The 24,541-nt window shown below is 44.3% G+C and overlaps 2 protein-coding genes across 2 annotated transcripts in view; one reads left to right on the top strand and one right to left on the bottom strand.

Annotated features, from left to right (window-relative positions):
• The window catches only part of tmppe (transmembrane protein with metallophosphoesterase domain), a 298,028-nt gene extending 275,497 nt beyond the window's left edge, over positions 1-22,531 (top strand). The window contains exon 6 of the mRNA XM_060867081.1: positions 22,489-22,531. The gene's annotated coding sequence lies outside the window, so the exon portion shown is untranslated. The remainder of the gene's footprint in view (positions 1-22,488) is intronic.
• The window catches only part of ccdc102a (coiled-coil domain containing 102A), a 47,866-nt gene continuing 31,345 nt past the window's right edge, over positions 8,021-24,541 (bottom strand). The window contains exons 7-9 of the mRNA XM_060867005.1: positions 14,722-14,892; positions 14,406-14,509; positions 8,021-9,541 (exon numbers count right to left, since the gene is read on the bottom strand). Of these exons, the coding sequence (XP_060722988.1) occupies positions 9,400-9,541; positions 14,406-14,509; positions 14,722-14,892 (417 nt within the window). The 3' untranslated portion in view covers positions 8,021-9,399. The remainder of the gene's footprint in view (positions 9,542-14,405; positions 14,510-14,721; positions 14,893-24,541) is intronic.

Genomic DNA, 24,541 nt, shown 5'->3' with positions numbered 1-24,541 from the left:
AGCATTAAATGTAACTATAAATGGATAAAAAGTACATCATTCAGTAATAAATAAACATCAGTGAGATGCTGTGGTGTAAAAGGAATAAAACACTTGAGGATGTGCTGTTAAGAGGAAAATAATCACACACGCTCTCATGTACGCTCTCGCGCTCACGCTCTCGCGCTCATTAGCGTTTTTTTCCCAAACGCATGTAAAGATATAAAAACGGTTGTTTTGAGTGTCTCATTTTCTTTGATGTTTATCAGCATAAAAATGATGAAATCATGAATTTCTTTATTACATCTCACAACATTTACAGTCCTTCAGCAATCTATAAACCTTCTAATGAACATTTTCTCACATTAAATCTCAGAATGATGATCCTCCTGCTTTTCATCTGTACTTCTGTTCCTTACAGAGCCGTGATGAAACCGGGCAGTAAAGTAAATGATCGTCGATATTAACACAAACTCCCAACTCGCCGTCTCGCCTCACAGCTTCATTAGCACGTGTCTCGCTCTCCCGCTCGTTTAAAGTGGAAATTAGCAGTAAACACAGACACAAATCCTCTCCCTCGCACCCAGAACTCAGCCGATAACGAGAAGCTCTTTAAATGAGGAAGCGTCCTGCGTTTCACAGATGGTGCGCGAGCAGATATTTAGAGAGACTCATCTCTGATGTGACTTTATAACTGCATTTATGTAGCTTATGGCTAATCTTTTAATTACCTGTTTATGGCACGGGGAAGCAGGAATGTTGGACGGCTGGCTGTCGGATTTACTTACAGGAATGATTTAGACATGGAGGAAATTTAAGAGCAGATTTTAATTATTTTTGTCTCTAACAAACCATCCAGACAGACAGATTAAACGATACGAACATTCTAGCTTCAGTTTCAATGGCGTTAGCATTTCCTTAGCAAACAGAGGTTTTCTCCGTAGCTACTCACCCACAGACATTATTTCAACTCTTCCTGCTTTTCAGATTCTTTTTTTTTTTATGTTCTCCAGAAGTAAACTGAAACTTAATTGCTCTATTAATGTCTGAATCCATCACAAAGAAACGTGACGAAGCCTCGAGCAACGCAGAGCTCCTTAGAAACACTCAACTAGCACATGAGAAAAGTATCATGTGGCTGAGATGAAGATGATGATGTGTTTGCTAAACCATGACATGGTTTTTGTGTTTGTGTTAGAAACACAATACTCCTAAACCTGATGGCAGAACTGATGCTAATGCTAACGCCACAAGTTAAACACTTTGTGTTCATGATTGTCGAAGAAAAAAATATCAACAACAACAAAAAAAAACACTTTAAATCTTCTTAGGCTCCAAAACTGATCGAGATCCTGACAGAATTTGAGAAATCTTACATGATGGAGCTTTAGGGTTGGACAAAACCTGGACTTCTCGACCAACACTTTGGTCTAATGGACGTGTCTCTTTGCTTGTTTTCAATGTAAGAGAATTAGAGAAGGCTAAACATCTAAACAATTAAAACGTCTACACAATTCAAAACAATTATTATTTACGTCTCCATCACAGACTACCTTTAACTTAGAAGAAACATTACAAATCATAAGCTTTATCTTACCCAATTACGGGTTTGTACTAGTTTTTCTTTGTGCCGCAGCTATCAGAGGAATCTGTTCTTCAACGATTGACCTGAACTTTAAAGTTCGATCTGAAGTGAAGCTTAAACTTCACCACTGCAACAGACAGTAACAATACTCCATATATGCTTTATGCTAATGTCTCTTGACTAAACGGTGCCAAGACATCCTCAGTCTTAGTTCTGTCACTGGACAACTTAGCTGCAATAATCAGATAAGAGTCACTGAATATTTTTGCACTCACCTTGTTCCCACACTCTGTGACCAGGTAGCTACGGCCATGTCGCGCACCGTGATTAAGCAGCTGTTAATTAGCTACTAAGAGTCTTTCCTAGGGGGGCACGGTGGCTTAGTGGTTAGCACGTTCGCCTCACACCTCCAGGGTCGGGGTTCAATTCCCGCCTCCACCTTGTGTGTGTGGAGTTTGCATGTTCTCCCCGTGCCTCGGGGGTTTCCTCCGGGTACTCCGGTTTCCTCCCCCGGTCCAAAGACATGCATGGTAGGTTGATTGGCATCTCTGGAAAATTGTCCCTAGTGTGTGAGTGCGTGAGTGAATGAGAGTGTGTGTGTGTGTGCCCTGTGATGGGTTGGCACTCCGTCCAGGGTGTATCCTGCCTTGATGCCCAATGACGCCTGAGATAGGCACAGGCTCCCCGTGACCTGAGGTAGTTTGGATAAGCGGTAGAAGATGAATGAATGAATGAATGAATGAATGAATGAAGTCTTTCCTAATCATGAACGATGAAATGACTTTAGTTTGCCGGGTGAATTGAACACAAATCTGACGTTTTTTTTGTTTAAGCGTGGTCATCCAAATCGGTTTATCCCTCGTGTTAACCAGTATTTTAACTGAACATACGTGTGGCGTGTAGCCGACAGCATTTAATTTTTCCTGCCAATCGTTATTGAAACCTGAATTGCACGTTTCATTTTCTTCTTTACTGGATCATCAAACACAGCAGACACCGTATCATTGTCCTCCGTCTCGCCGCCCAGTTCGGTGTTTAGTTTAAACTCGGATACGTTAACAAGTTCAACGCCTTCACTGGCACTTATTATCGACTGCTACTTCTAGTCGTCACCAAGGCTGAGGCTCGAGTTACGCCTTGTCACGTAGCCGATGAACCTAAATTTCCCAGGACTGATTATTAAAAAGGACAATACTGGGAAAACTGGGACATTTGGCAACTCTATGCACTTTTACAGAATTATTCATTCATTCATTCATTCATTCATCTTCTATCGCTTATCTGAACTACCTCGGGTCACGGGGAGCCTGTGCCTATCTCAGGCGTCATCGGGCATCAAGGCAGGATACACCCTGGACGGAGTGCCAACCCATCACAGGGCACACACACACACACACACTCTCATTCACTCACACAACCACACACTAGGGACAATTTTCCAGAGATGCCAATCAACCTACCATGCATGTCTTTGGACCGGGGGAGGAAACCGGAGTACCCGGAGGAAACCCCCGAGGCACGGGGAGAACATGCAAACTCCACACACACAAGGTGGAGGCGGGAATCGAACCCCGACCCTGGAGGTGTGAGGCCACCGTGCCCCCCCTTTTACAGAATTAAAAAAAAAAAAATCATATACATATTTCTAGATTAACGATGACCTCGTCAGTCAATATCACTAAACTAATTTCAAAAAGCAAAATGAAAGAAGTTACTTTTCTTCTTCTTTTGATCTTCAGGAGATCTGGATGATGTAACTTTTTGTTTGAAATGTGAAACAGATTCAGACGTCAACGAAGAGCTAATCTGATTAGTAAAGGAACAGAGTGATCTGAGTGTAAGGTGAAGTTCAGCAGTAGTCATAACTGTTGTGTTGATTATAAACGGATCTCGACTTGTGTTGAAACTTTATTAAAAGTTTACTTTACACTCCGAATTGTGAAAGCAATCTCAAACATCTCGTTCATCACAGAACCGCAGATGAGTATTCTCTGATCTCATCCTCTCTCTCTGGCTCTTAACGCTCCGTCTCGGTTCTCTCTGCGCCGATCGCTCCATTAGCGTCCATTTTCAGAGCGTCGGTTAGTGCGGATTTCCTAATGAACTCAGAAACGCTGTAAAATTTCCACTTTTCCTTCACCGTAATGGCCGGAGCTCTAATTATCGCTCTCTTGGAGGCATTAAAAAAATCCACCCACATCTCTGCATTATCTCGATTATGATGTCTGCTAGCGTTAAAGCTGTGAAGAGAGAAGAGACCTTAAGTTAACGCCTCAGCGCTCAGACTAATGCTGAGAGGCTAATGCTAGCTTATTAACGTTCGCTTTTAATTACAGACAGTAGATAGTTAGCATTGTAGCATTAGCTGACTTGTGAACTTAGTTAGCAAACCACTAGTGAGATGACATTTAAGCATTTAAAATTATTGCAAATAAAGTGAACGTGTGTGTGTGTGTGTGTGTGTGTGTGTGTGTGTGCAAAACTCGAAACCTATCTGTCCCTAAATCAACAATAAGCTGAGGCATCCTCCATAACCACAATGACCAAGCGGACCCTGATGAAGACCCCGAGTAAACCCAGGCTGAGCGAGAGCACGTGCTGGCAGTAGAACAGGGCCGATACAAACAGACCTGGAGCTGTAAAGAGGACAGACTGTGTTCACACTGTGACCTCAGAGCTGTAGAGACAGAGCTGCATCTCCTAAACCAATACAACTAATATAAAGAACTTCCAGTCATTAGGAGACATCAACACTGGGTTTCAGAGCTGGAGTAATGTTCAGAAGCTCCCGGTGCTGCTGGGGGAAAAGATTCATGCTGTACGATTGCAGACAAATATGTAGCAACACTGTAAACACTACAGTCATGATAATAAAGCTCACTGAATTGAACTGAAAAAATGAGAGACAGAGAGAGAGAGAGAGAGAGTGTGACAGAGAGAGTGATAGAGAGAGACAGAGAGAAAGTGTGACAGTGAGAGAGACAGAGAGAGAGACAGAGTGTGAGAGAGTGTGAGAGAGAGACAGAGAGAGACAGAGAGTGTGAGCGAGAGAGACAGAGAGAGTGTGAGCGAGACAGAGAGAGAGAGTGTGACAGTGAGAGAGACAGAGAATGTGTGAGAGAGAGAGAGAGAGAGAGAGAGTGTGTGACAGAGAGAGAGTGTGTGACAGAGAGAGAGTGAGAGAGAGAGGGTGTGTGTGAGAGAGGGAGAGAGAGAGAAAGAGAGAGAGAGAGAGAGAGAGAGAGAGACAGAGAGAGAGACAGGGAGAGTGTGAGAGAGAGAGACAGAGAGAGAGAGACAGGGAGAGTGTGAGAGAGAGAGACAGAGAGTGTGAGAGAGAGAGACAGAGAGTGTGAGAGAGAGAGAGAGTGAGAGAGAGAGGGTGTGTGTGAGAGAGGGAGAGAGAGAGAGAAAGAGAGAGAGAGAGAGAGAGAGAGAGAGAGAGAGAGTGTGACAGAGAGAGAGTGAGAGAGAGAGGGTGTGTGTGAGAGAGGGAGAGAGAGAGAGAAAGAGAGAGAGGGAGAGGGAGAGAGAGAGAGAGAGAGAGAGAGAGAGACAGAGAGAGAGACAGGGAGAGTGTGAGAGAGAGAGACAGAGAGAGAGACAGACAGAGAGACAGGGAGAGTGTGAGAGAGAGAGAGAGAGAGAGAGAGACAGAGAGTGTGAGAGAGAGAGGGTGTGTGTGAGAGAGGGAGAGAGAGAGAGAGAGAGAGAGAGAGAGAGAGAGAGAGAGAGAGAGAGAGAGAGAGAGAGAGTGAGTCTCTTCCAGCTGCACACTTATGTAATTACAGGATCTCAGGACCTCTCAGTACTGGAGATGAGTCAGAATGAATAACTGACACTATGACTCATTAAATCTGTCTCACTGTAACTGTGTGTGTGTGTGTGTGTGTGTGTGTGTGTGTGCGTGCGTGTGTGTGTGTGTGTGTGTGTGAGGACAGAAACCCAAACAACACAAACATGCTGCTGGACTGAAACAGGAGTGAGAGGTGGTGGTGGTGAATAATTAGGATTTTCTGAATAGCACAAAGACACAACACACTCTGAACACACACACGCTCAACACGCACACACTGAACACGCACACTCGTAACACACATGTTCAAACGCACACACTGAACACACACTCTTTCAACACGCACATACTGAACACACACTGGCTCAACACGCACACACTGAACACACACTCTGAACACACATGCTCAATACACACGCGCTCTGAACACACACACACTCAATACACACGCGCTCTGAACAAACGTTCGCTCAGAACACGCTCTGAACACACACTCGCTCGACACACACAAGCTCGACACACACGCGCTCTGAACACACAAGCTCGACACACACATGTTCAAACGCACACACTGAACACACACTCTTTCAACACGCACATACTGAACACACACTGGCTCAACACGCACACACTGAACACACACTCTGAACACACATGCTCAATACACACGCGCTCTGAACACACACACTCAATACACACTCGCTCAACACATACTCTGAACACACCCTCACTCAACACACACAAGCTCGACACACACTCTGACCCTCACCAGTTCATTATTTCTACCTTTTACATTAGTGTTTTATAGTCACACATTAAACCTCTTGTCTTAAGGCCTGTAATATGAAGTTGAGCCCAAATTCTCACGATGATGATGATGACAATAATGTGGCAGCAGATTGAAGAGACTTTGTGATTTTGTGCAGAACTTTAGTGTTCAGCACATCCACACTGAACGTAGAGATAACACTGCATGTTGACACTGCTCTCACACACACACACACACACACACACACAGGTCAGGGTGGTGGTGGTGTTACTGCTGTGTTTACTGCAGGTGTGTTAAAGCGTCGTGCTGCAGGAGTCCAGCGCTGAACAGCATGTGGTGTTTAACACACCTGAGTCAGCGGGATGATCCACCCACCCACACACACACACACCAAGTCAGCAAAACAAACACACACACACACACGCACCAGGATTTAGTATGAGGCGTAAAATACTCACACATCTGTGCAGAGGTTTAAATTTCCCATGTTAGAGGTTTTTACTAAAATTGATGCTCCTTCTGTTCCTTTGGATCATCACAACATTTTACACCTTTATTAAAACAGCGCTGCACTGAATCAGGAACATTCCAGAACTTTCTACAGAACTCACTACAGGAAGAACATCTGAATTCACACCTTTTCATTTATGGTATATGGTATTTCACACTCGAACATGTACATGCGCACACACACAATCCCATGCACACACACTCCCGAGCGCGCGCACACACACTCCCCAGCGCGCACACACACTCCCCAGCGCGCACACACACTCCCGAGCACACACACACACACACACACTCCCGAGCACACACACACTCCCAAGCACATACGCACACACACACACACACTCGCGCGCACTCCCGAGCACACACACACACACACACACACTCCCGAGCACACACACACTCCCGAGCACACTCACACACACACTCCCGAGCACACTCACACACACACTCCCGAGCACACTCACACACACACTCCCGAGCACACTTACACACACACTCCCGAGCACACTCACTCCCGAGCACACTCACACACACTCCCGAGCACACTCACACACACACACTCGCGCGCACTCCCGAGCACACACGCGCTCACACACACTCCCGAGCACACTCACACACACACTCCCGAGCACACTCACACACACACTCCCGAGCACACTCACACACACACACTCCCGAGCACACTCACACACACACTCCCGAGCACACTCACACACACTCCCGAGCACACTCACACACACACTCCCGAGCACACTCACACACACTCCCGAGCACACTCACACACACACTCCCGAGCACACTCACACACACACTCCCGAGCACACTCACACACACACTCCCGAGCACACTCACACACACACTCCCGAGCACACTCACACACACACTCCCGAGCACACTCACACACACTCCCGAGCACACTCACACACACACTCCCGAGCACACTCACACACACACACTCCCGAGCACACTCACACACACACTCCCGAGCACACTCACACACACACTCCCGAGCACACTCACACACACTCCCGAGCACACACACACACACACACTCCCGAGCACACTCACACACACACTCCCGAGCACACTCACACACACACACTCCCGAGCACACTCACACACACTCCCGAGCACACTCACACACACACTCCCGAGCACACTCACACACACACTCCCGAGCACACTCACACACACACTCCCGAGCACACTCACACACACACTCCCGAGCACACTCACACACACACTCCCGAGCACACTCACACACACACTCCCGAGCACACTCCCGAGCACACTCACACACACTCCCGAGCACACTCACACACACACTCCCGAGCACACTCACACACTCGCGCACACAGACAGAGGAAAAGTTGAATCTGAATAAAACACACAGCCGGTGTTTATACACACTTAATATGTATAATGCTAAATACAAAAAACTGTAATACAGAACAATTTATATAACAAAAAAATATATAAATATTTATCAGAACGACGAGTAAAAAGGTCCTGCTGAAGAAAAGGAGAAGTCTGTAAGTCTGTATTGGTCCTCGTTGTTGGTGGTTGATGTTTGTCCAGAAGGAGAATTGTTTTAGGGCTTAAAAAGTTAAAGCAGGAAGAAGCTGAGCTCAAGGTTCGAGCCATGACACACGCTAAAGAACTAAACACTGAGTACTGATCACCTCAACACTGTGTGTGTGTGTGTGTGTGTGTGTGTGTGTGTGAGTGTGAGAGATAGAGACAGAGGAATACAGTTTTACACAGCACATGATGCTACGATGCATTCACACAGAGTTGATAAACACTTACACACTCGACACACTCAGACAAAACAGCATGGTCTGTCTCAAAAGGGGCGGAGCCAACAGAGTCCACGGTGGGCTACACTGAAAGGGTTACAAAAAACACTGAAGCACTGAACAAAAATCATAAAATCAGGACTATATTTATATGATATATAAATATATATTATGTGATCCGAACAGCCAATCAGACAGCACGCTTTCTGTTCCATCACCTACAGCACTACGGAGGGCCGACCGCTCGGGACACGCCCCCGAATCTAGGTGTGTCAGAGCTCTAATACTAAAACACACACACACACACAGACGAAGGCAAGCACGATGGAGATGAGTGTGAGCCTGGAGAAAACGTTTACATGGCACAGAACCCACGACACGACACTGCATTCTTTATGAGACGTATAAAAGGCGCAGAGGAATATAAAAGTCGCACAGGAAGCTGATGAACTCTGTAATTATTTGGCTTTTACACTGGGACGCTACAGTTACCTACATTTGGTGAACAGGGGTGTGTGGGCGGAGCTTGACGTGGTGTGGAGTGCTGAGTGTGCAAAGAGATTGAACCAAAATTGATGTCTCTTTTTATTAAACAATGAAACACAAATCAAACCTTGAAGATTCTTTGGCGTTGTTTAACACCAGGAAATGACCTCAACACCTGCAAGCTTCACCTACTCCACCCTCACACCTGTAGAGTACCGAAGCGTACAGTACGGCCCGGTGGAACGGCGCTCTGAGGGTCTATGAGCACGACTCAGAGCGAGAATTAATAACGAAGACGACGCGAGTGAAATGTGTTTGATGCTGATGTCACTTCCTCCTCCGGCTCCTCTGCTCGGTCTGTAAAGGAACCGCAGAGGAACCGTCCCTGTGTCTCACAGACGCGGTTCCACATCAGAACCTGTCCCGTGTGAGCGGACAGGTTAAAGGTCACGGTCCGGATATTATGGGATTGCGATCAGGGGATCTGAATCTGGAGCTCTTCCTCGTCGTCGTCAGGGTCACTGGCTGGGCGCTCGGGGTCATCGGGGCAGAACCGTGAAGAGGACGACGACGTTCTCATCTTCCCAAACAGACTCGGGTTCTGCTGACGCCTCAGCCTGTCAGATTAGGGGGAAAAAAAAAAACAAACAAACATCAAGGTGTGATCTGAAATCCGTTAAGGTTTGAAACGTCAGATGTGGAACGAATGTGTTAGTTCCTGAGAAGGTTCCTGATGCTGTGAGGTTTTCAGGATTTCTAAACTAAAAAATAAGTTTGCCACACGAGCGAGTTTAAGTTGCGCTTTGTGCGGCGACATTTTCACGAAACAAAGCAGGAACTATAAAGAGACGTTTCAATCTCGGCTTCCTGAGGTTCCGTCCTCACCACAGAGAGCTCTCTGAGCTGCTGTGAATCGCTAAAAACAGATAAAAATATCTCGGGAATGATTTATTAGTGTGTGAGTCAGGAGGACTGAGGTGTGTTTTGTGATGATTCGACTGTAATTTACATTTACAATGCAATCTGTCTTTGTGCAGTTGGTCTGATGTCTGTGTATTAAGAGGACTAAAATAAAACAGAAGGTAAAATACAACATGCTGAATTCACTAAACACACACACACACACACACACACACACCCGTGTGTTCTACTCTATGCTACTTGTGCAGACACGATGGTCCTAATCCTCCAGAGACATTTCAGCAAACAATAGCTGCCTGCTGGATGCACACACAGGACAAACAATAAAACACGCCCACTTCCAGACAAACACACCCACTTCCAGATAAACACGCCCACCTCTAGATAGACACGCCCTCTTCCAGACAGACACGCCCGTTTACAGAAAAACACACCCACTTCCAGGCACACATTGGCTTGAGAATCTATGCTAATCAGCTGTGCTTGTTCTAAAACATTATTCGTTTCTATAGTAACGGTTTTTTCAAGTTTTCTTTAAGGAGACATTTTCTTTATGGGACATTTGAACCTGTAGTGAAGGAGTCTGCAGTGTGAGCTCTGTGTATTAGAGTCAGAGGTGAAGATGGAACTTGAAGTTCTCCACATCTTCAGGACAGACGAGTTTACACTTCTGTGTGTTTCTCAGTAACGTGTGGAACAAACTGTGACTTTTTTTTTCTTTTTAACTTGAAGAGAGAGAATAAAGAGAGTCTGGTGAGGAAACACTGTTTACAGCTGAGAGGACAGAAGACACAACAGGAAGTCACTTTCATTCCAAACACATTACATATACTCTATATTGCCAAAAGGTTTATAAATTTAATCAACATCTGTGAAAGAATGGGTCGCTCTCAGGAGCTCGGTGAATTCAAGCCTGGTCCCATGAAAGGTTGCCACCCGTGAAATTTCCTCACTACTAAATATCCCAGGCGCACAGTTCGCAGAACTCACCAACTTTCTACTGAGTCAGTAGCTACAGACCCCTGAACTTCGTGTGGCCGTCAGATAAGCTCAAGAACAGTGCGTAGAGTGCTTCGTGGAATGGGATTCCATGGCTGAGCACCTGCATCCGTCTTACATCACCAAGCGCAATGCAAAGCGTCGGATGCAGTGGTGTAAAGCACGCCACCATGGGACTCTAGAACAGTGGAGATGTGTTTTCTCTGGAGTGACGGATCACGCTTCTCTATCCGGCAATCTGATGGACAAATCTGGGTTTGGTGGTTGCCATGAGAACTTTATTTGCCTGACTGCATTGTGCCAAGTTTGGTGGCGTGGGGTTTATGTTGTGGAGCTGTTTTTGGTTTGGCTCCTTATTTCTAGTGAAAAAAACTCTTAATGCTTCAGCATACCAAGACATCTTGGACAATTTCATGCGAACAGTTTAGGGATGGCCCCTTCCTGTTCCAACATGACTGCACACCTGTGCACAATGCAGGGTCCATAAAGACATGGATGAGCGAGTTTGATGTGGAGGAACCTTACTCTCCTGCACAGAGTCCTGACCTCAACCCTTTGGAATGAATTAGAGTGGAGACTTTGAGCCAGGCCTTCTGGTCCAAGATCAGTGCCTGACCTCACAAATACACTTCCAGAGGACTGGTCAAGAATTCCCATAAACACACTCCTAAACCTCATGGAAAGCCTTTCCTAATGAGCTGAAGCCTCTATAGCTGCAAAGGGCAGGCCGACTCCGTATTAAACTTTAAATGACACCTGTTACGTTCTGTGGTGTTTGTCGGTTCTCTGTGTTTTTTGTTCTCGCCCTCTCTCTCCCTTTTCTCCGCTACCGGTCTCCTCAGATCCCTGCCACTGAACACCATTCCTGTCAATCTTAATTATCACGTGTGACGTCACTCGTCGATCCACCAATCAACACCCGATCCCGCCTATTTAAACCTGCCACCATTCGTTCATGGAGTTCGCTCGTGTTTCTGTTGAACTTGAACCCTGTTTGCTGATTTGTTTGCTGTGTAGCTTTTCGTTTGTATGTCAGACTATTCGTCTAACCCAGTTTGTTAGTCACTCGTTCTGCGTCGGTACGTTAGCGTTCATTCGCCCTGTGTTTATGTGACGTTGTTAATATTGGGAAAGTGGAGAGGTAAGTACGTCACGTGACATACATTGTGCAACACGTAGGTAGTCGTTACTGTATTAGACACACTAGGGTTAGGAGCGCGTGCCACCCTCTGTACGTTAGGGCATCGTTTGACGCTGAAGATTTCTCTCATTACCTTTTCATTTGTAGCTTAGATTAGAGGGTTAAATTCTAGTTAGAGTGGTTTTGTTTTGCTTATTTCTTTGTTTTGGCACCGCTCGTGCCCCTTTCCCCTTTTGTGTCTTTGTTATCTTGTTTCTGTAAATATCATCAGCACCTTTTTTCTCTTGTCACCACCACTGAACACTTTTCAGTGAATCACAGTTTGTTTGTTTTTTGCACACTATATGTGGTCCCACTATAGGGACCCACTATATTTGTGGTCCTTGTCTTTGACTGTCACATACACACCAAAATAAATCTTTATAATCATTTCATATTGTTACATCCCATCAATACCCCAAACACCCTCTGGGATCGTAACAACACCCCGTTCTTAATCCGTAGAGTTCATGTGCATGTAAAGAGCAGACACCCCAAACGTTTGGCAATATAGTGTAACGGATAAAAGTAAGAAGTTCTTTACGACATTAAACACTGTTATATTTGGTAAGTTGATGTGGGTGGGGTAAGAGGAATAAAACACTCGAGGATATGCTGTTACTGTCACACCAGCACACCAACACACACACGCAGTGTTTACTATTAATTATACAGCACATCTTTCGGACAGGACTGATGCTCCCTGGGAGAAAAGCACCACGGCGTCCTGACAGGAATCGTCTGAGTTTAAATGGTGCTAAATTACACATTATGCAGTTTTGAGTGCACTTACTCGCTAAAACACTAAAAGCTTTTCAATCGAGGTCACTTAGAGAGGTTCTGCTTACTGAAGAATGACAAAAAAGAGGAATACACAAAGAGAAGAATGTGTGTGTGTGTGTGTGGGGGGGGTGAACGTTAATCCCACCCTGACGCATGGCTACGAGCACTGATATCTCTGAGTCCTTGCATATTTCAGCATTTTAAAAATCTTGAATGAAAATGAATGTAAACCTGCCACCATTCGTTCATGGAGTTCGCTCGTGTTTCTGTTGAACTTGAACCCTGTTTGCTGATTTGTTTGCTGTGTAGTTTTTTGTTTGTATGTCAGACTATTCGTCTAACCCAGTTTGTTAGTCACTCGTTCTGCGTCGAGTAAGTAAATAAGATTCATTCTTATTTTTTAGAATGTTTCTTGAGTTAGAAAATGAAGTTTTCCACATGACCATTATCAGTTTTGTCGTTTGCGATCTGTAAAAAGATATGTTTATTCGTTTGATGAATCAGACCAAGCGACTCGACTCACCGATAGGAGTCGGCTCATTTGAGTTCGTTCCCTGTTCAGTTCATTCTATTTCAGCTCCCGAATGGCCAAACATTAATATTTCGCTTTTGAATTTTATTACCCTATAAAACCCTCAGCTCTTCGGTCACTGTGACAACCCCAAGAAGAATCCCCCTCTGCCAGGCCACTCTGGGTTTCCATGGCAACCGTGGACACATGCTCCATCTGTCACGAGACTGGCTCTGCCCTCTTCTGTATCGCCATGACTACATGGAAACTGGAACCACCAGCTTTCCTAATGTTCTCTCTCACACTCGTTTACACCACATCCCTCTCTCTTTGACTGTCTGTGTCCATGCCTTTGTCTGTCTATCATTACCTTCTTCTGCTGGTCTGCTTCTGTCTCTCTCCATCTATTTATATCATGTGTCAGATGTCTATATCCAGAGTGACTTACAATCACCTCATTTATCCAAGTGAGCAGCTGAGGGATTGGGCTTTGCTCCAGGGCCCATCGGTGGCAGATTGGTGGTCCTGGGAGTGGAACTCAAAACCTTCAGGTAGCCCAACGCCTTAACCACTGAGCTACTGCGGTCATGTCTCACTGTCTGCCTCACTCTTTAGTCCTTTCTCTGCTGGCATCAACAATAATCATCATCATCATCATCTTTAGATCCTGTAGGGTGCTACCGCTTTATTTAATATTTAATTTTATAAATAATTTAGTTGTCCCATTGACCGTAGGTAACAAAATGCTAATGCTTTGCTAAATGCTAAGTACTTCTATTATGTGAAAAACTGCATATGTAATGTAATCTCTGTGTGTGTGTCTATTGACTCATCTGCCTGATGAGGGGGGGGTTCAGGCTTCTTCAAGTCTCCCTGTTACTATGGTAACACATGGCTAGGCAGCTCAGGATTGGCTGCAGAGAGCCATGAGCCAGAATGGAGGGAGAATGTGTGTGTGTGTGTGTGTGTGTGTGTGTGTGTGAGTATGTGTGTGAGTGAGTGTGAGTGCGAGTGTGTGTGTGTGAGGGTGAGTGTGTGCGCGCGAGTGAGTGAGTGCGCGAGTCTGAATGTGTGCATGTTGTTTAACCTGGACTGTAAATGTTCTAGCTGAACTTGAAGGTTCTCTGATTGCTCCACTTGTTCATCCAGAGATCTCTGCAACTTCCTGGTCTGGTTACGAGAGTCATCCAGCTAAAACACACACACACACACACACACACACACACACACACACACACACACACACAGAGTTATAGATCAGTAGTAAATCTTAGTACATAGATCTGATAGTAGTAGATCTGATTGTTATTATTGAAATAAGCTCCAACTAAAAAAAATCTTGGCTGCTTCTGATGATCACGTTAATTATAGAGTTTTCCTGAAAACGCTAACAGAACGTTCACCTCATCCTCAGCTTGACCCAGCTCCTTCTTCAGCTCCTCTACCCTCAGCCTCAGCTTCTTCACCTCCGCTTCATGCTGCTCTACTCGCCGGTTAGCATGCGCTAGCTCCGCCGTCTTCTCCTGGTACTGCTTCTTCACCTTTGTATGGATGTGACGCATGTCTGCTAGCTCCTAAAACACACACAGACTTAAATAATTCACTTAAAATAGAATAAAAATATTAACTTTACTCAAGCTTTTCTTGGGCAAATTACAATGAACCCAAGGTGTAAACATGAGGTCAAAAACAATTCAAATATTTGTTTTAATATTTCCAAAAATAAAGTGATTCGACTTGTAACTAAACTTGTAAATAAAGGGAGGTTTGCTGTATGTATGTTTTTCCAATATGGTTTTAAATTGTATAAAAACGGTGCAGTGCTGACAAGTGCTTAAGGCTCTGGGTTGTTGATCAGAGGATCTGGGTTCAAGCCCCAGCACTGACAAGCTGCCATTGTTGGGCCCTTGATCGAGGCCCCTAACCCTCACTGCTCCAGTGGTGCTGTATCATGACTGAACCTGTGCTCTGTCCTCAACCTTCAAAGCTGGGATACGTAAAGAAAAGAATTTCACTGAGCTGTAATATACATGTAACCAAAGAAAAACTTCTATAAAAACTTTCAATACATTTTCTTTCAAGCAGAAACCGTGTGACAGGAAAAGAGTGAACATTTTGTTTGGAAATGTTTTTTTTTCTTCTTATACTAAAGTAAACTTCTCTGACGACAAATCTGAGATCTAAAGCATTAGACACCACAAATAAACACCGCAAATATACAACAATAGAAAATAAACAACAACAAGGGGGCAAATACTTTCTCACAGCACCCAACATTCTGAGTAGAACCTTTTTAGAAACTCTTTCAGAGAGAAAAACCCTCTTTATTAAAAGTCCACAGCATTTCGAAGGGTTCTCCAGGAGGAACGGAGCGTCATTGACCTAATGTTCCTTAAAAAAAATGATTTGTTACTGCAATTTGTTTTTAAAGGGACAGAACATTTACATTACATTTACATTACATTTACACTCCATATGGACGGAAGAACCTTTAAGAGTTCTGACTAATAATCGTCCTCCTGACGTGTCCCGCTGAGCTGATGGACGTGTTATTAACGAGAAGAAAACACCCTGCTGATGTTACACACAATCAGCTGTATCAATTTTGGGAGAAAATAAAACTGAAATCACATCTAATCACCAGATCAAACGCGCAGCACAGAACGTGACGCTCCTCAAAGAGACGCGTCTAGAAGCTAATGACCTGAACGTTTCCAAAAACTGAGTCCAGACTCATCACAGACTGAAATCGTTCAAAAAGAGGAAAAAGATTGAATCTGTCTTCACACCAAATAACTAAACCTGTGAGAAGGTGCAGGTGTGTGTGTTCACAGAGGGCGCAGCAGGAGTCGTTCGACACGCACCGACGCTTCGGTAGGAGAGAAGAGACGAGGGGCAATAAAATAAAAAAAAGTCACATAAAAAAGACGGATGATGAAAAAATCATCATCAGTCAACATCAGCTCTGAAGAAATGATGGTGAGAGGCGGTGTAGTTACATCTCCATCCACATCTACATCTGTAGTTACATCTACACCCACCCACCTTCACTCACCCGGTCTCACTCACTCACTCACTCAGTCTCACTCACTCAGTCTCACTCACTCACCCTGTCTCACTCACCCACCCACCTTCACTCACCTGGTCTCACTCACTCATTCAGTCTCACTCACTCACCCACCTTCACTTACCCACCCACCTTCACTCAACCTGTCTCACTCACTCACTCAGTCTCACTCACCCTGTCTCACTCACTCACCCTGTCTCACTCACCCACCCACCCACCTTCACTCACCCTGTCTCACTCACTCACCCACCTTCACTTACCCACCCACCTTCACTCAACCTGTCTCACTCACTCACTCAGTCTCACTCACCCTGTCTCACTCACCCACCCACCCACCTTCACTCACCCTGTCTCACTCACTCACCCACCTTCACTTACCCACCCACCTTCACTCAACCTGTCTCACTCACTCACTCAGTCTCACTCACCCTGTCTCACTCACTCACCCTGTCTCACTCACCCACCCACCCACCTTCACTCACCCTGTCTTACTCACTCACCCTGTCTCACTCACTCACCCTGTCTCACTCACCCACCCACCCACCTTCACTCACCCTGTCTCACTCACTCACCCTGTCTCACTCACCCACCCACCCACCTTCACTCACCCTGTCTTACTCACTCACCCTGTCTCACTCACTCACCCTGTCTCACTCACCCACCCACCCACCTTCACTCACCCTGTCTCACTCACTCACCCTGTCTCACTCACTCACCCTGTCTCTATCCATCACCTTGTTTCATTTATCCAGTCTCAATCACTGTCACACACACTCAGTCACACTCAGAGATGAGTGATGAAAGAGGGGAAAGAAGAAGCAAGACAAAACTCAAAAGCATCAATAATTTAAGAAAATAATGTGATTTCTATCATAATGTCCTGCATCAGCATAACAGGCAGCCGGGGAGAGATAAATGATGTGTATTTATGTGTTTGTGTGTGTCTGCACGTTTGTGTGTAGTTTTCGTCCCAGGCTGCAGTGTCTTATTGATTTTTAGGTCACAGGCAAAAACATCTTCGTCACATTTTTAGTGAAAAAGTCACAGGAGCAAAAAAAAAGTGTGGAAAATAGAGCATGCAACACAGACTGTCTCTCTGTGTGTGTGTGTGTGTGTGTGTGTGTGTTTGTGTGTGTTTGTGTGTAAATGATGTTTTGCACAATGAGATGGAGTGATTAACTGAAATCCCACAGGGAGACGGCAAAACAGTCTGATCGGAGCTCGTCTGGGACAAAACAGGTACTTTACATTAAATCTGTTAATTAACAGTCTGGCACTATGTGTGTGTGTGTGTGTGTGTGTGTGTGTGTGTGTGTGTGTGTGTGTGTGTGTGTGTAAGACAAATACAGTTCATTAAAAACAGTAGAGCAGTTTGCAGTATAATGGAACGTACAAAAAGTTATTTAGTAAAAAAAAATAAATAAAAAAAAATAAATAAAACAGGAACACGAACAAACAAGTGCCACGCGATGGTAAAAAAAAACAAACAACTGTGTTGCACAAAAATAATATGATCATAAATATGAGGGAAAATACAGATGGATTTCTTCATATTAAAATAAAACAAGGTTTAAAAGTAAAAACCTAAAGCAGAAAGTGAGATCAAGTGCAAAACTGCGTTGTCCTTAAAAAGGAATCCTGGTTGGTGTGTGTGTGTGTGTGTGTGTGTGTGTGTTTAGTAAAGTGCCGAGCGAGTGGTGATGAATAAAACATGCTGCGGTCTGATGAATGATCCATGATGAAGGAGAAATGAGGGATTAGTCATGAAGCTGGAGCAGAAACGCTGTCAGTGTGAACGTCTTATACATGCTAAGAAATATTAACGTGCAGTTTACACGATCCTTTAGGCTCTCTCACTCAAACACACACACACACACACACACAGAGAGAGAAACAAACTCTCACTTTATTAGTACGAGTCACTGACACTATCTGTATCTAATTGAAAGTGGGCGTGGCCTAAACAAAAAAAAAGTGTTCTTCTGCTTATTATTATTATTATTATTATTATTATTACATATGAACCCCACTTCTACATCTCTGGAAAAGACACAGTGGTATAAACAGCAGTCTTTTATTAAATTTGCTTCGTTCCTTTCTGTAATATTTCCTAATGAATTTAAATGGTACAATTTCCTATGCTATAGAAACTGAAATAGAATAACAGATCCTTCGCCATGCATATAGACGTGTTCACGTGTTCGATCTGGAACTGACTCTCTGACAGACATGTAGCCTCTTCACACACACAGCTAGCTGCAACTCCTCAGACACAAAGCCCACAGTTCCGACTTCCTGATTCTGAGTCGAAGCGGCTGCAGATTTCTCCGCGAGGACCGAAGCTGAAATAATCCTCAGCGGCACCGGAAAGGACTAGGTTTTACATCAGGACCCAAATCCTGCATCCATCATTTTCAGCCATGTTGCTGTTATTCGTAGTCGCCCTGTCAGAACGTCGGTCTTCCTCTGTTGTTTTAGAATTTCGGTGTCATTCGGATCGAAGCCTTTTCTCACGTAATGACGTGTGGGCGTGTCCTCATTTACATATTCATAGACCCGGGTAATGTTAATGAGGGTAAAGTTTCTTTCAGTAGTTTCATGTTGATTAAAACATTTTTACGGCACACACACACACACACACACACCTGCTACAGGATCTGATACTAATATTGCGTGACGTTTGACCCTGAGCTCAGAAATCACTGCACCATGATGTTCTGGCTACCTTTACTTTAGTTCCTGCGATCGATTTCCCCAGAGAGGACCCTCTGTGCTGCATGATAGTGCTGTTCATGTCTCTGTGTTTTTAAGCTCCTCAGCACATTTTGGCTCGTACCCTCATAGTTCACACTTTGTTCGTTCACCTTCGCTGTCCTTTCTTCTCTTCCTCCTCCGCAAGCCGAGTCCGCCGAGGACGACTCTGCGTTTTTTTTCTGCTGACCTGCGACGCTAACAAATATATCACAGAAAAACCTGCCAACCAGAACTAAATAAAAAATAAGACTCGAGTCGAGTCACGTGGAAAATCGGTATGAGGCTCTTTTTAAATCCAACTCTATTTGGATAAAAGTCTTAAACGCGCGCTTACAATGATGACTTTTTTCCCAGAACGTCAAATAAATTATCGGACTATAAAAAGAACAACCAGGATGTCTTATTTGTGACACACACACACACACACACACACACACACACACACACACACACACGTGCAAGCTGTAGATCAGTAGTAATGGCATGTCATGCGCGCAGGACAAACTCGGCACTTTGCTCCAGTGGCTCATAAATAAAGTGCAGCAGCAGGTGATAATGGACTCGTTTAGAACAGACGCCACCCTGGAACCTGTGCTAATGGGAGCTCTTTAGACAGGTCAGGGATCAGCCGACAGCAAAGGAATGATCGTTTATTTTCGTTCGACGTGGAGCCTGTAAACTCCGGCAGCCGTGCGCACCAGCTGACCGCACGTCCAATCAAAAGAGAATTAAAAAAAGAGAAAGGAAAAGGAGAAGAACCACCGTTTATATGATAATCCATGAGGTGTCACGAACACGTTGGACTATTTTCATTCTGCCTGACTGCTTCCAACATTCCCCATAATCCCATGCTGATAGCAGGGATTTCATGTTAAACAGCGCCACCGTCTACATCACTAACCGACAGATATTAAAGTTCTTAATCATGAAAAGACTCAAAATGTTCATCGCTGGTGTTTACTGCAGTACAGTGTGGACTGTTTCGCGTCGCTGAACGACTTCGCTTTCCATTCTGATAAAAAAAGTGTGTTAATAAGCGAGAGACGAACAGATAGACAGACAGAGAGAGAGAGAGAGAGAAATAAAAACATCAGGCCAAAAAAATTTAACCTCACTGGAGGAGCAACTGAGAATTTCAGAAGCAAAACAATCCATTTCACACCAGCTTTATTCCAGACGGAGCGAATGCACGCTGCAGGACACATTTACACACAAACGCACACTTAGAGTTTAGTTTCAAAACTCAGAAGTGTGTGTGTGAGTGTGTGCGTGTGTCACACATGGCCTGTCAATACCACTAAGCTGGATTTCATCAGAATCGACTCACACACACAGAAGGCGACTTTGAACAGATGAGCTCACACACAACCTCATTAATCACTCAGATTGGCCCCGCCCCCCTGGAAGTAAGTGTGGGCGGGGCAACATCTGTGTGAATGAGCTGGCATCTGGAGAGATGAAGGATGCTGATGCACTATGAAAAATCGATTTGCAAGCTGATATGCACCGCAAATGCAAAAGTTAGTGCACCCCATGAAACCGGTGGGAATATTTACATTTAAACGCAATCGTTCAATAAATAAATAAGATTAAATTAGTTAAAGGGCTCGTCAGAAAATAGGAGCTTCCGGGGCTTTTAGGGCAGTTACGAAGTTCCTAACACAGTTACGCACTACAAACATGTTGTAGTCATGTGACCTATTAATAATAGAGTGTGGCCACACCCCCTATACCAAGAGATTATAATTAAGATCAGAGCTATCAGTGTGTAATAACACGAGGTGTGTTTAGTGAACATGGAGTGTTTCTTTAGATGGATATATCCATCAGGGATGAGTTTGTGTGTTCATCTTAACTGAGGTGGAGAGCAAGAGAGAAAGAGAGAGAAAGAGAGAGAGAGAGAGAGAGAGAGAGAGAGAGAGAGAGAGAGAGAGAGAGAGAGAGAGAGAGAGAGAGAGAGACAGAGAGAGAACAAGAGAGAGAGGGAGTAAGAGAGAGAGAGAGAACAAGAGAGAGAGTGCAAGAGAGAGAACAAGAGAGAAAGAGAGAGAACGAAAGAGAGAAAAAGAGAGAACGAGAGAGAGAAAAAGAGGGAGAGAGAGAGAGAGAGAGAGAGAGAGAGAGAGCACAAAATAGACAGAGGGAGAACAAGAGAGAGAGAGAGTAAGAGAGAGAGAGAACAAGAGAGAGTGCAAGAGAGATAGACAGAGAGAGAGAGAGAGAGACAGAGAGAGAGAGAGAGAGAGAGAGAGAGAGAGAGAGAGAGCACAAAATAGACAGAGAGAGAACAAGAGAGAGAGAAAGAGAGAGAGAGAGAACAAGAGAGAGAGTGCAAGAGAGAGAGAGTGCAAGAGAGAGAGAGAGAGAGAGAGAGAGAGAGAGAGAGAGAGAGAGAGAGAGAGAGAGAGAGAAAGAAAGAGAGCAAGAGAGAGCAAGAGAGAGTAAGAGAGAGAGAAAGCAAAAGAGAGAGTCCGGAAGAGAGAATGAGAGAAAGAACAAAAGAGAGAGAGTGAAAGAAAGAGAGAGCGAGTGAGTGGAGAGAGCAAGAAAGAGTAAAAGAGAGAGAGAGCGAGAGAACGCGAGAGAGAGAGACAGGCAGCGAGAGAGAGAGAGCAAAAGAGAGAAAGAGCAAGCGAGAGAGAACTAAAACTGACGCTCATTCTTCCATTTAGCGATAATCTTTGTGCTGCAATGTTTCTGTAATTGTACAGTTTCTTAACCTGAGAGAAACCCAACACAAACTTGTCCTTATGAGACCTTTTTCATGTGAGCTTTAACGAACCAGTTTTATACTTTAGAGCCCAGAGCAGCTCAGACTCGGGTCTGAATTCATGAAAATAAAACCAATAAAAACGATATTCTGTTCTCTGAATCTCAGCCTTCTTTACATCTTTCCAGGTCGATCACTCGCTCTCTCGTTCTGGTTGTTTATCTGTAAAGCTGTAGACACCCACATCCTCGTGTGCACCGTAGTGACAGTCCTGATCATGTGGGAGTGAGGTTACAGAGCAGAGTGATGAAGAGATGAGAATGTGAACACAAACAACAGGGACGGAGGGGTGTGTGTGTGTGTATGTGTGTGTATGTATATATGCGCATGCGTGTGTGTATATGTGAATATATTTGTGTGTATGTGTGTGTATATGTGCATGTGTATATGTGCATGTGTGTGTATATATATATGTGTGTGTATATGTGTCCGTGTGTGTGTATATGTGTGCGTGTGTGTGTATATATATGTGTGTGTGTATGTGTGTGTGTATATATATGTGCATGTGTGTGTATGTGTGTGTGTGTGTGTGTACAGTATATGTGTGTGTGTGTATGTGTGTGTATATATGTGTGTGTACACACACACACACACATACACACACACACACACACACACACACGTGGCATGCCAATTGTAGAAATTGCAGAAACATTTTCATTGTTTCAGTATTAGTATTAGAGCGAGCTCTGTATAAATAAAACCTTATCTCAACTAACTAATCCTTAAAGAAAGCCAAGCCATTTTATCCAGTCAGTCCTCTATTTTTAGACACACACACACACACACACACACACACACACACACACACACACACACACACACCAATCTCCTGGACATTCTGAGTTGAATAGCACAGTGACAAAGGGAAAAAAGAAAGAGAGAGAGAGAGAGAGAGAGAGAGAGAGAGAGAGAGAGAGAGAGAGAGAGAGAGGAGAAAACAGTGAGTTTTGGTCGGGGCAGCACAATGATTTCAGTATCAATCACACTTTCTTCTTGCTCTCGGGCCTCAGCCCCGCCCGCGCCACTTCGACCCGTTTGTCCCAGCCGATCTAAAAGAACCTCATCAATCTCTGATGCCTCGGGATGACCGCTAGCACACGACAACACTGTTACACTGCAAACACACACACAGCAGTTTAAAAATATAAAACGGTTGTTTGCCCTTTTTCTGATTAACGATCGCTGCGTCGATTTATCTCCGTTGTTGCGTTTTGAAATCAATGCATCCATCCGAATCTTCTAATCATTCCACCCAGACCGAAGGCATCGAGAACAGCAGCCGCTACAGTAGGCGGAGATTCTCTGAAAGGTGTTGGGCGGAGACTAGCGACAGACGAACACCAGTAAAATAAGGACCCGATTCACCGCAATCACCACCGAGTCGAAGTGGTAAACTACATGCAAATGAGCTGCTGTTCGTCCTCGACGGCTGTGTCGAGGAACGAGTACTTAGGACTGATCACAAACTCCTTTTCGCATACAAGAATTCTGTTAAACAGACTGCACAATAATGCACAAAAAAGATCTAAACTAAAATAAGTAAATAAATTCATGGTTTCCCCGTAATGAATAAAGGGCTACTAATTTATACTGAAGGTTTAACAGCTCAGTCTCCAGTGTGCTTTAAAGGTGAGGTCTCCGTTGTTTGAGAAATGCTTCAGACAACTGAGTCGGGAGAACAAACTAAACAAAAACAAAACAAACGTGTAGCCAATGAGCAGAAAGGGGCGTGTCTTGTCGATATGGGTGGGGAGAGTGTTCAGTGCGCATGTGTGACATTAGCAGAAAGCGGTTTTAACATTGACGTGGAGGATAAAAACAAAGAAAGAAAGCGAAGAAAGGTTTATGATAAGACAAGAAGTAGGACGTGTTAATATAGGATCAGCTTTCCAGCGCTGGAGAGAACTGAAGGAGCAGGAAGTTGGTCACATATTCACAGATTGGAGTTTCCTGAGTCAATAACTCCTGAGCTAAACACTGTTACTACACAAATAACACCTCTTTTCTATCGTAGTAATGTAGAGACGCAGCTACAACCGTGTTTTGTGTAGTAACAGTGTTTATCTCAGGAGTTATTGACTCGGGAAACTCCAATCTGTGAATATGTGACCAACTTTACTTAAGACGCCGAGGCGCTTTTTTCCTTCTCGATAGGTGAGTAACGTTGGTTTTGTTTTGTTACACAGAACTAATATATGCCTTTGTCCTTTACATGATTATGTTTGTGTGTCATTTTTGCTTGTTTGTTTATCTACAATCGTATTGTTCTTCCCTTCAGCTATGATAAAGACACGTTTCTTTCCATTAGTTGCCTGGGTTACGTATGTATGTGTGGGCGGAGCTATCAATACAGGGGTGGGACCCATTTGGGTTAGGGGCGTGTTTGTTTTGGTGATTTTAAATGTCAACATTGGCTTTCAAACAACGGAGACCCCACCTTTAACTGTTAATCTTGGTGAGGTAGGATTCTGACTTTACTCGTTTATATTGAAGGTTCTCCACTACAGACACTAGTGTCTACCTTTAAGGTAACTCTGTTTAGACCTGTAACACATTTTAAATAGTAAATGTCTAATCTAGCACTATTCTTGTTCTGTCACATTCTTAAATCAGATTTAATCTCACTCTG

The sequence above is a fragment of the Tachysurus vachellii genome, chromosome 1 (genome assembly GCF_030014155.1).
Source record: "Tachysurus vachellii isolate PV-2020 chromosome 1, HZAU_Pvac_v1, whole genome shotgun sequence".
Classification (NCBI taxonomy): Eukaryota; Metazoa; Chordata; class Actinopteri; order Siluriformes; family Bagridae; genus Tachysurus; species Tachysurus vachellii.
This window is presented reverse-complemented; position numbering and strand designations above follow the sequence as displayed.